At 39.7% G+C, this 15,620-nt stretch overlaps 1 protein-coding gene across 24 annotated transcripts in view; it reads right to left on the reverse strand.

Moving 5' to 3' along the window:
* The window catches only part of TCF4 (transcription factor 4), a 339,169-nt gene that overhangs the window by 29,680 nt on the left and 293,869 nt on the right, over window positions 1-15,620 (reverse strand). For 19 of the 24 annotated variants that reach the window (XM_070420331.1, XM_070420323.1, XM_070420324.1 and 16 more), the window contains 4 exons: window positions 8,838-8,905; window positions 7,645-7,723; window positions 5,179-5,255; window positions 2,388-2,591 (listed from right to left, as the gene is read on the reverse strand). In XM_070420331.1, the coding sequence (XP_070276432.1) occupies window positions 2,388-2,591; window positions 5,179-5,255; window positions 7,645-7,723; window positions 8,838-8,905 (428 nt within the window). The remainder of the gene's footprint in view (window positions 1-2,387; window positions 2,592-5,178; window positions 5,256-7,644; window positions 7,724-8,837; window positions 8,906-15,620) is intronic. The other 5 variants (XM_070420346.1, XM_070420330.1, XM_070420327.1 and 2 more) reach the window with 1 other exon arrangement.

A 15,620-nucleotide genomic window follows, 5' to 3' on the forward strand; every position in this document is an offset into this window, starting at 1 on the left:
TTGAAAAATTATACCAGTTTGCACAAGAAAATGACAATGCAATCTCGTCCACACACGTGATGGAGTTTCAGGTGGAGGGCCCCGGATGCTGGGGGCCGCTAACTATTTTTGAGGAGAAAGACCACACAGCCCCACTTGGTTTAAAGGACATCAGGTTGTGGCCATGTCATGTCTCTGGAGTTGCTCTCCTGTCTGGGGGTGTGTGGTTGTCCTTGATGGGATTCTAACTGTCTTCAGAGGAGCGGGCAAGAACTTTTCCTCATCAGCAAAACTAGCCGCTTTATGGCTTCTGCACAGTTTTTCAAAGTGAAAGACACTCCTGTGTAACACGGGCTGATTAGTTCTGCTTTTCTCTCTTCCCCTCCACCTGGGTCCACCCCGCTTCCCATCTCCAAGGATGATTCTAGTCTCTTCCGATCCCACCTCTGAGTCAGCCTCAAAGAGGAGGCAACTCAAAGGTCACACAGTTCCAAACAGCATCTATGTATAGTTTATTATTTTAAAGAACCACTTAACCTACATCTGGTATTTAAGAGCAAACTTTACATATTTGTGGGGAAAAACAGCTCTGAAGCAATGCCCTGGGTGCATGTGGCATCCGTTTAACATATGCAAAATGAACACAGCTACAGAAATTAAACTATTTTTCTCTTGATTGAGAGCAGATATACAGAAATGGTTATAAGTCACAGATCTGGCTTTTAATAAAGCCAGATTTCTTAATTAAAAGCAGTATTGTTTAAACATTGTAGTTTAAAAAAAAAGAGCTGTACAAACTGAAATCTCATATTATATGCATCCCAAGTGTATTTAACACATTACCTGAGGCCAAGCTAAATTAAAATCTAGATTTTCCTTTTGTTAACTCTTAGCAACTGCCATGAATAGACAAACAATTTCTACTCAATGATGAATTTTTGGGGTAGAGGTCAAGGAAAAGCGAAAAAGAAAAAAATGATTTAGCTTTGGCATTCAAAAATATCTTTCCACGTCTTAGAAGTGAGTTCATTGCTTCTATTTATAAACCGGTATTTTTGGTTTCAAATTGGTTGCAGGTTTCCATAACACACTCTCAGGATGGTCCTCCCGGTCTTTTACTAAGAGAAGTCGAAAGGACGCAGAAGAACAGGACTGAGCAAGGAGCCTCGGAATGACCTGTACTTATTTTGCATTCTCCTTTTGGAATCATCTTTAAACCAGGGACACTTTATGGGATAACAGGAAAGCAAACTTTTTAAGAATCTATAAGGTACAAAACAGGACAAAAAAGTGTTTACTGCTCAGGTAGGAGTTTGTAAGGAGTGGACTTACACAGAATCACTAGTAACATTAAATTTTCCACCCATTCCGACCTCATTAATTGTCATCACTTAATACTTTTGTTAGGAAGATTCTCTGGATCTTCATAATCACCCCAAAAAGGGATGCACTCCCAAATCCTTACCAAAAGCAGGGGGCAGCATTGAAATCCCAACTGTAATGTGGACAAATCTGCTTAAGCCGCATTCAAATAGACTTATGAATAGGCAGTGGCAAAACTACTGTGCACTTTAATGATACAGTCCCACACCAGGTATTTACCCATCATATATTTCTACCTCCTATACTCAGAATTCAAAGGCACTGATTCGTTTCTTTAATAAAAAAAATTCAACCTATTCATATCTGAAATGCCAGCAATGTAACATGAACATAAGATGGTTGGGTCCTTTAGCCAAAGCCACCACGATGAAGAATTTAAAATACCAGTGATGACCTGGCAATGCTCTCCTGGGTATGTACTTAAGTGAAATGAAGACGTGCCCACACTAAAGCCTGTACATGAATGTTCACAGGAGCATTATTCATAATAGCCAGAATGGAAATAATTCAAATATCCATCACCCAATGAAGATAAATACAATGCACACAATGAAATATTGTTTGTCAACACAAGTGGATGGCACTCTGATGTATGATAAAGCATGCATAAACCTGGAAAACACTGTGCTAAGCTGAAGAAGCCTGTCAGAAAAGATACCACATGTTGTATGATTCCATTCATAGGAAAAACCTAGATTAGGCAAATCTACTGACAGAAAAAGTATATCAGGATTGCCAAGGGCTGGAGGGGTTGGGGGGAGAATGGAGAGTGACTGACCGCTAATGGCAATGGGGATTTCTTTTCATTTTGCTGTGTTCTAAAATTAGACTGTGGCAATGGTTACATAACCCCGTGAATATACTAAAACATAGTGAAATATAAACCTTAAATGGGTGAATTGCATATTAAGTGAATGTGCCTCAATAAAGCTATTTTTAAAAAGGGAAAAAACAGCAGCAATAGTGTTTATAATTGAAAATCTAATTTTATACGATAACTATAGTCTACAAAGTTCATCACTTACCATGAGTGAATGTCTGTTGGCTGAAAGAAGACCGGTTCCATACCCTGAGCCCAGACCACCCATTGCTCCATTATGAGAAGGTCCAATGATCCCATGCATGTCCCCGTGACTGCCAGGCATAGCGGTGGACGGGCCCACTGCATGGTTTCGGAGAACATGAATGGCATCATCCAGTCTTTCTAAACGATCTTCAATCCGGCTTTGCTGTTGGTGAATAAAGGATGTGAAATTTGATTTAGTTTGAAATGCATGCATATGTTACATAAGTAAAACTTGAGTTCACACACACTCCACTTTGAATTTCTAAATGTTTCCTATAAAGTTTATTTTATTAAAATAATAATAAGAATAGCATCCTTCCTAGACAACTGGTGACAAATGTTAATGTTATAATCAGTGTTATTTTTCATGAACAAAGTAAATTCAGTAATTCTTCCAGGACATTTTTGAATGTACATATGCTGTACTATATTGTATTAGCTTGAAAGAGAATTTAGATTTACTTTAGAAAAGAAAAACATTTATTGATTTTAAGAAACATTCTGACAAGCATTGGTGAAAAGATTTTTAAAAATTAGCAATGAAAAGGTGACCTATTATTTATAGTTTCCCAATTAAATTATCCTCTTGAATGTATATTCCTTGGTTTCCTCTGTGACATGATACAGTGCTAACTATCAAGTCAGGGATGGGTAAATACATACAGACAGTAATTTCTGAGTACTATTGATTTTCACCTGTGTTTCTTGATGTCTACTTTCACCAGTGCGTGCGTGCGTGTGTGTGTGTGTACAGAAGGAAGTGGGGACTCAAAGTAATCACAGAAAAAATTACAAAAATTCTGTCTACCAACATGGTATGATATTTCACTACTGAAGAATCACAAAGAACTGAATTAATGTTTACCAGAGCTTCTAAATGATTTCAAAGTCCTAACTATAGTATAGAATTCACTTCCTTATACAAGTATGCGATTAAAAACCAACTAAACTTTTTTTCTCATCCCAGCCTTTAGGATCCAACTTGTCTGCAACTAGATAAAGTCTGTACTGTGGTTTTTGGTGAAGAACACGGACATGTAGTTGTGTATTCACTTTTTTCCAGTGTGATAAATTATGATATCAAATAAACATCGGCATAGGACTCTCCAGTGTATACTTTAACATCTAACATCCCACTGGGCCCTCATACTACATGAGTGAGGCAAGCAGGGAAGACAATATTACCCCTTCCACAAAGACATGCGAATGAGGCTCAAAGAAATTAAATGAATTAATTAACCAGTGTCACAGTACCAGGAAATGATAAAGCCAGGGTTCAAATCTAAGTCTTTTGACTTCAAATCTAATGTCCTTTTGTACTACAACATGCTTCAATCCGCTCTGATTTTCAGTGGGCTGTGCAAACAGATGTACCCGCTTTACTGTATGAGAAGAACAATTTCTAATTATTCTACACTGACAGGAAGAATGTGGGTCTAATACACTTAGTCTATGGTGCAGAGCATTCTGGTTTGGTGGCCCTGGTGTTACAGGACCTCCCCTAAACTCCTAGCGTGGCTACTAGTATGACCTTGGAAAAGTTGTTAACTTCTTTGAGTCTACGCTTCTTAATTTTAAAAATAGGAATGCATGCATATATACACTTCCAAGTGTAAATGTAAGCATGAAAAGGAAGAATACATGTGCCTACCATCCTTTCTGGCTCACAGCTTCCTGGAGGAGAGAGCAGTTTCTCGTGTGAATCCCCTCTTGAGTGTTGAGAATTTAAAGGAACTAAAGCTGTAGTTCACAACTTTAAACCCAGTCTTTACAGTTTTATAGTTGGACAAAGCCCAGTTTTGATAGATGGGTCCCAGAGAATAACTGATGGAGGTAAACACTGGCGGCAGATTAGTGGGGCTGGGTAGGTAGTGCATATGCCGCCTCGCTCTGTGGTTGCCTTTACCGGCTAAAATGCAGAGCTGGGTGATTCACACACCTCAGCAGGGAGAGAACAAGGGGGAAATATACTGTTGTATTTTTAATTTTAGATTTTCCTTAATTTAAATAGTAAGCCAGAAGAGAAGGAAACCCTGACCCGCTGACAAGACAACATTAAATTAGAGACATGTATGCCTTCTTCCATGTTCCACCTCAACGAAGGGAAACAACATGGAAAGACTGAAGAGCTCCTTGCTGCTACCCCTCCCCATTTGGTTCATGCACAGCCCGGATACTGCACTGAGTGGTGGTGTTTCACGCATATTTCCAGTCCCATCGCTGAGACTTGAGAAAGCCTAGAGAGGCAGACACTGAATCATCACCTACTTAGAATATTAATTAACCCCATGCAAATTCCTAGCCTTTCCCTACTGGAAGAGCAGAGATGTACTGATGTCACTAGGTGTCTCTGAAAACCCAAGTGAACAAGGAAGTAATAGTAGGCTTCTGGTTCCAAGGTCAAGAGGAAAATGCCTATAAACGTGTTATTCTGGGAAGCAGAGCAGAGAATATAGGATCCTCAAGTGTTGCAGTACACAGCTTTAGCCGGGACTTTAGCACTCATCTCAGGGAAGTAATTTAATCACCGGCTGGGATCTTTCCCCAGATGGGAAGGGGCCACTATCCTTCCAGGATTTTTAATCTTCTATCTGGTCCTAGATCTTTAGAGCCCTGGGCTTACACTGCACCAGTATCTGGGTTACAATCTACAAACAGGAACAAACACAGTCTAATCTTGGAGTGAACTCGAGGCAACAAGAGAAACATGCTCTGGAAGTGGCTGGAGCAGAGATGAGCAGGTGACTTACCAAGGAGTGCAAGGGTCCTTCATAGTTAGGAGATGATGAGGCCTGCCCTCCATTTCTAGACCAAACAGCTGTGCCTGCTGATATGAACAAAGGAATTACAATGCGATCGACATCATCTTAAAAACAATCTCACCAACACTTTCAACAGTTCTCTCAGAAACAGCAGTGTTGGTTTCCGCGTGGACCCTAAGGTGAACCTCCCATCCAAAAATTCTGGGGCAAGGAAAACATCTGAAATGTAAAACACGGAGACTTTACATAGACTCAGAATTCTCCCAAGCTTCCTAAAAGGAGGAATTTTAGCTAGAGAAGTGTTCCTTTGAAGAAAACTATTACTACATAGTCAAGGTCCTTTTAAAAGTGCAAAGTGGGAGGGGTACCGGGGCGGGCCTTTGTTATGCCTCCATGCAAGGCCAGTTTGTTAAACCAAAATTCTCTCACCAATGAAAAACAGCTTTGCGACTTGGTTTTAAAATGATCCTTGAGAAGGAATAACCCTTCAGAAACTTTTTAAGGAAATAAGATTAGTTGGCAGGGATCCACAGAACCAGAAATTTAAAAACTCAACATAACAAGAGTAATAAGTAAGTAGTTTCTTCTGAAGAAAATAATTTTTTTATGATTCCCTAAACCTGCAGGTAAAGAAAGATGCCTGCTATAATAAATATTACATGACTAACATCCTACTTTTAAATTTAAAATAATATGCACTCAGAATAGAAGATAAATAATTCAAGTAAGGAAAATAAAATCTACGATTTCACTGAATCTCGCGCCTGACACAGTTAGCCCTTTAAATATTCATTCTCCTGTCACTTCTGGGTGTGCATGTGTGTGTATTTTGATGCTAAATGAAAATAGAATATTTTGTCCAATTACTTTCAGGGACAGAATCTGGACAGAGCTATCAGTGTGAAAACAGCGACCTGTCCCCAGGTCTACATCCTCATGAAGCCCTTCCCTGCTGCCAGGTGGTCTTCCAGGACGGGTTACCCGGGCCTTGCAATGGCCTTACTTCTGGTCTTTCACTGAGAGCACCCTGCTCAGGTTTAGAGTATTTAGGGCGTTTTCTGGCATGATTTGTGCACCACAACTTCCGGCCCCCCATTAACCTAGGAGTGGAGAGGCAGAATTGCGTGCACCCGGATCTTTGCTCTCCGGGATTGCTACAGACTTAACCTTAAGCATTAGACTAAAATAGTGGTTCTCAAGCTTTATTAGACTGTAGGATCCCCCCCCCGCCCAATTATAAAATAGACAAAATTAGAGCTGTTTTGCTTGAAATGGGCACACAAGGTTTTGTCCCTGCTCAGACCCCTCCTCGTGGGTCTCATGGGATGCCGCCCTGTATAACGAGGCTGGCGGTCACTTTCCAGAGCTGAACAACATGGTACGCACCGCACAATGCTGAGCTTCCCTTGCCTTTTCTATCATGGGGAAGGCTTCACTGCTGTTGCAGTGTCCCCTTAATATCATCTCTGTTTCTTGCCAATTTCAACTGTCTCTCTGGGCATTTGGACTTAAATGTCCAGCTACCCATCTCTACTCTGTGACCCCGCCCCTCCCCCCATGTCAATGGAGGCTTGGGAAGGCTGATATCAAACCCCGCCTAAGCCAAGGCCATCGCCTCCGGAAGCTTGGTGGTGATCCGAACCAGGGAGCCAGGTTGTGGTGGGCCCTGTGAGTGCTGATAGAGGGATGGAGGAGGCAACATTTCGGCAAGTGACTCGCTATAAATTACAGAAAGGTCAGGTTTCAATGAGGTACAGATGTGACCTAGTTTTGTGTTAGAAGCCACCTGCCCTCCTTCCAGAGTGCGGAGACGGGCACCAGACAGGGCCTTCTGGAAGCATTTATACTGGAAGGGCAATGAGCCTTTTAAATGGATCTCTGCTTTACTAACATAATGTAAGAACTTATATTTTACTACTTGAAGCCATAGTTCATGTAATTTGTTATTTTTAAAGGCAAACATCCCCTTTTACTCCACACACTTCACAATTTATTTACAAGATTATAGTTTCCTCAAACATCCCAATTACATGGACTTCAAAGAGGGAATTTGGAAAGTCTAAAATTTCTGTCGGAAAAGATCCTCGTGAATCATCTATATTTGATGACTGTACAATCATAGTCAAGGCTATATGTACTACCTGGTCTCGTTTGAGATGTTTTATTAGAACATGTTATTCTGTGGAGTATCTTCTAGAGAGCTAGGAAAAATTTCAGAAATAAGTTTCCCATATGTCTGTATATTTTTAAAAAACATCTAATTTTTAAGAGAAGTTTGGGTGTAAATGACTGTGCCTTCACATGGCGGTCTGGCTCTCCCACTCCTGTCTGTCTGTTTGGAAACGGTGTTTTGAGCCTGTGGAGGGAGGGAGCTTCCCCTCCGAGTGCAGGGAGTCCAGGGGGGCAGTCCCTCTCACCAGCTGGCAGTGTGAGGCATGGGAGCAAGGACAGTACCTGAGAGAGAAGGCGGAGAGCCGACAGGAGTTGAAGGGTTTGATGAAAAGCTGTTGTTAGTGTGATCTGGAGAATAGATCTTAAAACAATGGGGAGAGAAGAAAACAAATCCTCATTATTAGGAACAAACAATCAACAATTTTGTCAACTACAAAGTATCCATGCAATTCATTTAAAAATTACAACGTACAAAATACATTTAGTGATCAACTGCAGTAACAACACGTAACCACTTTAATCTTTCAAAATCAGAATTACTGAGGTCATATAAGATCGCCAGAAAAGACCTGGACTGGAGGTCAGCAAACTACTTTTCTAGTCCTTTTCCTCCCACTTCTCCCGTGGCTGCTTGGCTGTGGGAAAGCCACAGAGATACACAGAGCCCACCCCCACCCCGCAAAACAGGCCAGACCAAGTCATCCCGAAGATCGTTGTCCAACTCCCTCTTCACCATGATTAAGGCATTTGATTCCAAGACATGAGAATGCCTAGATTAAATAAAAACTTTTACTTGGTAAAAATGTTGAGAAATCAAACGTATTTTATGCTCCTGATGGTACGGAAAAACCAACTGAAGAGATTAAATGTTAAAGCGACAAATCTCCACTTACATTTGCAAATGCCCATGCTTAGCTTTTGAGGACACACCAGGCACCCTCCCTCACACAAATAAGCTGTGCCATTGTCCCTGGCGAATGTGCAGGACCCCTCCCAGTGCAGCCTCTTGGCCGTGGGCAGGTAAGGCAGAGAAGCGGAGTCCCCAGGTGCCAAATGTGTGACAGTTCCCCCTAGACCTCACTGATGGTCTTTTTAAATGCCTTTTCTAAAGTATTTTAGAATTGCCCCTCACAAAGTCAGTCTTAGATGGTCAATGAGGGGCCATATAACTTTAGAGAAAAATAAGAAATCCAGATAGAAAATCTATACACCTAAGGGCTCCAAGAATATCCGAGAACCTGTAACTGAGTACTACTTAGCAGCCCTGAGGAGACAAGATGGAAGAGACCAGTCAGGAAGCTTCAGAGCTCTCTCTTCAGATTTTCCAGCGATCATTATGCAAGAAAAAAAAAGCGAGCATTTCCAAAATCAAAGCTCTTTGCCATTCATTGTATACAATTCCACATGTCCACGTCTGATTAAAGTTCAGGCCTCCACAATGCTACGTATGAAGGCCAAAGTCAATATTGCCTCACCGAAGCAAGTGCTTTCCCCAGAGCATCTCCAGTCTGGGAGCTGCCTGCTGCTCCGCTTCCTCTATTTGCTGCAAAAACAAAAGGCAGAATATGAAAAACCAGGCAGTGAGATGTCTAACAATTTTCTATTCCTGGTCCATTTACTTACAATTTAATTGCATTTTTAATGCTAATTATGACACATTAATTTTTAATTAGCATTAATTTGTTTGCTGAGGTAGATGTCAAATATATTCATGTTACATTTTCTACAGATAAAATATAAACCTGACACCTTGGTTTAAAGATATAGTCTTTTAGTTGCTATTACCTTCAGGCTTGTTACCTAGGAGTGTGTAGTGGTGAATGCTAGTTCATTGCTAAGAAATTGACAGTGCTTTCAGGTGTCTGAAGTCCTCAAAGTTTGGCTTTTCTTTACATTTTAGATAGTCAACTGAATTCTCCTCATGCATAATTTACACCTCCTTTGAAATAAAAAGAGGTACTCCTCTCAGAGTTCCACAGTAAACAAAATCAAACAAAAAAATCTGTAACAGGCCTCGGAGAGAAAATATTTTTAATATTTGAAATAACATGTATTCTCCACACATTTAAGTGAAATTTAAAAAAAAACTGAACTGCTGTGCTACTAAAAGTCAGCATGGTCTCAGATTCTGGAGATAAAATCAGTCTACATAATCATGAAGCTATCGCTCCATCTTAAACACTGGTATTTTTATCTATAAAATAGATGAACAAAGAGTACTATTAATAAAAAGACAGAGGTGCTAGTGTATAATCCAAAGCCAGCTCTATTCAGCAAGTGTCTTTGAAGGTAATTTGCCTTTACACAATGGGACAGCCAGTGTTCCTCGGAGGTCTTCAGCCTCAGCACAACGCCTACGTGTGCTGTGCTGCAGTCATCAGGGCCTCAACATTAGCAAATTGATGTAGTATTTAAATAAAACCTATTAAACTCCAGCGGAAGGTATTTTTCAATACTTGGTGAAATAAGAAAACTGATTAATCCAAGCAAAACTTTATTACACAAATACTTTTTTAAAAATTCACAGCCCTATCCTTGACCCAAGAAAGCAGCTTTCTGGCAATGTGTCTCCACGTCCAGTCTGTGAAGTGGAGTAGAGCTCAGACCCCAGGGGTCAGCTTCTCCCCACTCTCCAGGTTACAATTTCACTCTCTTGGCCTCTGCTTAGCACAGCTGAATTGTGCTGGCTATTTTCACATATTCACATGTTGGGTATGCCAGTTAGTGGTCTTTTGATGTGTGTTTTATTTGATTAACAAAACCCACCCCCATATTCATGTGTTATTACTAAACCCGAAAGAACACTGACAGACGGTAAAACGAGCACAGTCACCTTTGGACAAGACATTCGTTTTCATTCCACAGACTCATATGAAAACTGAATCATTAAAAAGCAGCTGACATTGTCCTAGAAGAAGTAAGGCTGTAATCTGTAACTTCCAAATGTAATTAAAAGGCTCGTCTCGGTATCGGCTATTAGTACTAAGGATTTTAAGTGGAAGCAACTTTGAAATGGGGGTCTGACATCATGCTGAGCTAGTGGAAGGAACTCATAGATATCAAGAATATTAAAAATACTTAGCATAAGAGATAAATAAAATTTTATCTGGCATGAAAATTAAAATTGTTGTATGAAGGAGTTTTTTTTTTTTTAAATAAAAACAATTCTAAATAGAAAATAATAAATATTTTGAAAACAGAGAGAACTAATATTTTCCAGCTGGTATTACCGTAGTATTTGTGTGTGTGTGTGTGTGTATAAATCATATCATATATATATATATATTTCTAGAAATTCATATATATATAATTTTCGTAGAAGTAACATTATCATATACTAGTATACCTAAAATTAGATTTAGCAGTCAAAATAATTTGTGATGTCTGCTTAATTACAAAACAAATCTCCATGATATGTAAGTGCAAAGCCACAATGGAAAGATTACATTATCTAAAAAAGAACTGAAACCCAAGTAGTACAAGATATTGTTTCAATTACAGATAACATTTGCTACCATTGTGGCTTTCAAAAGCTTAATTCTTCCTTTGAACAACTTTAAAATTAAGATAATAAGTGTTTAAAAATACTTTTTCATGAAACCAAACAGAATTGAAAATCAACAGAAATATTTTAGGAACATTAAAAAAGCTAATTATATGTAACACACACAAAAATCACACTTTACAAGAAACAAGATATAATTATTAGCCCTAACTGGTTTGGCTCAGTGGATAGAGCGTCGGCCTGCGGACTAAGGGGTCCCAGGTTCGATTCCGGTCAAGGGCATGTGCCTTGGTTGCGGGCACATCCCCAGTGGGAGGTGTGCAGGAGGCAGCCGATCGATGTTTCTCTCTCATCGATGTTTCTGACTCTCTATCCCTCTCCCTTCCTCTCTGTAAAAAATCAATAAAATATATTTTTAAAAAAATAATTATTATGATCACGTTCATACTAAACTTTGTATTAAGTGCCTGTTATACAGAGGGAGATGTGAGGACCTAGGAGGTAGATTAAAAAATAGAATCAACTCCTTACCTCAGGTTGTCATAAAAATGATTCCGAAAACTAACAGGCTACTCATGGAGGCCACTGATAAGAATAGACTATTTTTAATATGCAGCCATTCCACCTTGCAGCGGCAGCTGGAGTGAGGAATCCAGGGCTTAAATTTCAAAGCAGTTTACTGGGCCAGTTTGCCCCTTCGCTTGGAATGCCTTTTGTTCTGTTCCAGGAAACATTGGAGAAGACACATTTTCAAGAGTCCCTGAGCATGTTAGGTGACATGGGGCCTTCTGCTAGAGTTCTCTTTTTATTTGTGTGACTGATATGTCAAAGGGCACAAATAAGCAGACAGTGAATATATTATTAACTCTCAAAGTTATAATTTCTTTTATATTAAGTAATGGGTCATGTTTAGCCAAACGCGCTTCTAATTAACTTGGTGCTTATCAAATCCATTTTTTGGCTTTAATGTAACAGGACTTGATTACTATTCTAGGCCCAAGTTTTTGTCAACTCGTATTATGAGCAATTACCCAAGTGCCCATATAACAAATAAAGATGAAAACTACTGCCCCTATTTGGTAAAGACTGGGTTGGTTTCTTAAGATATTTTAGCTCTAATCAATTTTTCTTGCTCCAGAGAAAAAAGAATCTGTCTTTAAGCAGGGTTGCAAAGTAGATATGAGTGGAAGATGAGCAGTGATTAAGAGGAACTGTAATTCTGTAGGAGGATTCGGCACTGCCAGCCACCCGAGCACTGTTCAGGGGGCGTGTGCACAGGTGCTTGTTGCCGGCTGGATATGGAGCAGAGAGAGGGTTCTGCTACATGTGGGACCACCCTGGGACTCACTCTCAGCTTTGGGGAAATGGCACTTCCCATTAGAACACACCCTCATCAAAACACCAGGAGGAGTGGTGCCTGGGGATCAACTACTGAAAATTAGAATTGTGAAAATATGTTACCCCTTTAATACACACCCATAACCTCAGGCTGGGAACATCACAAAGATATAAAAGGAATGATAAGTGTAATTTATAGTGTATTTGCCTGAAAGAAGACGACTGCTTTGAAATTTAGTTATTTCTGAACTATGTGCAAGTGAGCCTCGTATAATTAAACTATTGAAAGCATCCTAACAATGTCATGGACTTGACTATAAAGATGACACAAGAAGGAGCATCTCCAGCGCTCCTACAGAATCTAATTTTATAATTAAACCTCAAATTAGGGCTAGAATGCACTCATTTTTAGCACGAGGGATCTCTAGAAATTCAGGGGGAAAGTTAGGCCCCAGGACCATGTGCAGGAAATGGACAAGACTTAAATCAAACTAGTTTACTGTTTTCCATTAGTGGTCTTTGTAACTATGGTGCCATGACATTGCTGGGTGAAATTCATAAACCCTTATGCCTGTCTATCACCCAACTCTATCTGAAGGCTCAAGATTCTTGTAAAAGACAAAGTGAATCTATGTGACTACTCTAATATAAAATAACTGTGAAACCAAGTCCCCAAGGGGAAATTGACATGTTTCTGCTAGAAAAGCCACATACTCAAGTGCTTCATGTCATACAAACATGTCATTAGAAGTGAAAGTGGTAAGCCAGATTAATTCATGAACCAGATAGATATTCCAGGGTGATCTTTAGCATATGTTGTATTAAATCCATCTTGGTAGTCTGTTCCTTCACACTGTTTGGTTTGAGGTTAAAAACATGGGAAATGCCTTGTATGAGAAAGCAGGCCAGTTAAAGACCAATAAAACAATAATAGTTATTATAAGCATTATCCTGGTTGTATGTCCAATTCCCTCTGAGGGAAAGGGAGGGTGTATAGCCCAAACAACAAGAAGTCACACCCTGGGAGTGGATACCAATGGTACCTCCCGGGGGGAACTGCAGCTCAGCTCTCTCCTTCCTGAAAGTGTCAGAAGTGTGTGTGGTATAGTCACCTCAATGCTTTTGACCAGGAAGGTCTATTGGATACTGCAGGTAGGAAGGAAATATGTATATAACAAAATGTATACGGCTACTAGTCTCTACACATTTCTATCCTCTACAGTTGGTATCTAGTAACTTACTACACTTCCTTCTCTGAGATACACCCAGCAGGATAATATTGAGAGGGTTTAGGAATAAAGTTTGAAGGGCTTTGATACTGGTAACTCCTGAAGCTCTCAGCCTTAGCTTCTCTCTTTAACTGGGTGCTCCATTAGTTAAACTTCTATGAACCCATGCTGTGTCCCATGCATTATACGATACACTTCTAGATCCCTCTAACTCAGAAATGTCCAGTATAATCTCCAGTTTGCTGGCAAAGCTTCAGAGGAAAATGTGAATTCTGTGTAACAAATGAAATACTTTAGAATTCTTTCAAAAATCCATGGATGAATGTGTCAAAAAAAATTTCACCATTAATATAATCTCAGTAAGATTTATCCTTCCTAAGGGTTTCTCAGAAAAATGATACTGGGAATTAAAGGGGGGAAAAACGAATAAAAATCCCAAGAAACAATGGTCATTCCTCCAAACCAAACACAAGCCATCCGAGATCCCAGTGAGCATCTTCCATCTCTGAAATGCAGAGAACAGAACTAGAGGCAAGGGAGCCTGGCTCCAGAGAGGATTCCTTCCAATAGTTCTAGAGCTTTCATATCACGCCGCATGCATTCTGTTGTCCTATGATCAGTTCAGGACAATTGTTGACCACCAGGAAGATGCATTATAACATGAAACTGAGAAATGGGCCAATAATCCTTTGAACGGAAAAAACAGCTTCCTAAGACATCAATGTTGTTTATTAAAAGATTGCACTGCCTTGTAACTTTACACCAAGAAAACTTGAAAAATCTGATGTCCATGTGTTAGCGCTTGAACCCCATTCTTACGGCATTAGTATTGCTTACAGCCATTTTCTACAGAATCATGTGTGTAATCTTAAACATGTGTCAAGCTATGTGTTCCCTATTTACCAATTATTTAATTAGCTCTGTTTGTTCTTTGCGATATAGGCAATGTAATATTTCTTTATTTCCTGCGTTTCAGAATGAGTGAGTATATGCCAAGTATTTTCAAAAGTCTACAGATGTATCCTATTAACCCATACTGTTTGTTAGGGAAGCATTAGTAACTGAAGAGAAATCTTCTCTTGTTATACAGACATGCTGCCGTCCCTGACTTCTACCACACTCTGAAAATCAAGCCAAAACCTAAGAGAATTAAAGTGCGAAGAAACTTGAGTCACGCAGACACTATGCAACCATGAAGCCTATTATCATACCCAAATTTTCCTCTGCATTTTAACTGGAGGAATTGGAAGACATGTTTTAAGGGAGAACATGAGTCTTCTCTCTTACAGTAATCCTAAATTCATAACTGAATTTATGCAAGTTCTTCCAAAATGCTGAATTACCATGTCTACTTATTTCCTGAAAAGATTATAAAGCTTTTTCACATTCTACTAGCAGATTTTGACAAGTACACCCATGGTTATGGAATAATTTATGTAATAATGTTTTGCCTAAAAAAATTCCTTTTCCAAGTTCCAAAAATCTCATACTTTTCCTTTTTGAAATTATAGCTTCCTAATTATTACCCAGACCCTCCTTCCACTTAAACAAGTTAAGTCCATCTTTCACCTAGAGCTCCACCCTGCCCAGGCCAAATGAAGGAGAGGAGACATTCCTATTCGTCTATGAGCTAATGATGAGCCAACCAGCTTAACTAAAGCAAATCCCATTCCCACCCAGATGCATGGCTTTGCTAACCACAGCCCAGGGACGAAGATTACGCTCTCGCAATATCTTCCTTCCCAAGTCTAGTGCCTCTCTCCCAGGAAGACTGTTTTGCAAATTAATAAACATAACTTTTTTTTTCAAACAGTGCCTAAGTATGTTCTCCTCAGCTCAAGCGTTTGCTCCACCTTTATACCTTCCTAAAAAAAGAAAATTACTCAAATCACAAGTAGACAGGAAATCTGCCATGTAAGAGGATGAATGACCGGTCAGTCTGCTTTATAACTAGACCTCATGACTGCAGAAAGGGGCTTTCCATGTGCCAAACCACACTGAAGTGAAATATGCTTCTCTCACTCTTTCAGTTCTGCACTTCTTTCTTCTTGTTTTTCAAATCTGCCAAAACTGCATTGAGAGCTACAAAATGTCCCCATATGACCGTAGTCCAGAGCCCCCCAAGGTCAAACTCATGCAACACATTTGTAGAAACTTTGTTATGAAAAGTTACAAAAATGGAAATT

Source organism: Myotis yumanensis, unplaced genomic scaffold, assembly GCF_028538775.1.
Source record: "Myotis yumanensis isolate MYYU_CA2020_CCGP unplaced genomic scaffold, mMyoYum1.0.hap1 SCAF_7, whole genome shotgun sequence".
Classification (NCBI taxonomy): domain Eukaryota; kingdom Metazoa; phylum Chordata; class Mammalia; order Chiroptera; family Vespertilionidae; genus Myotis; species Myotis yumanensis.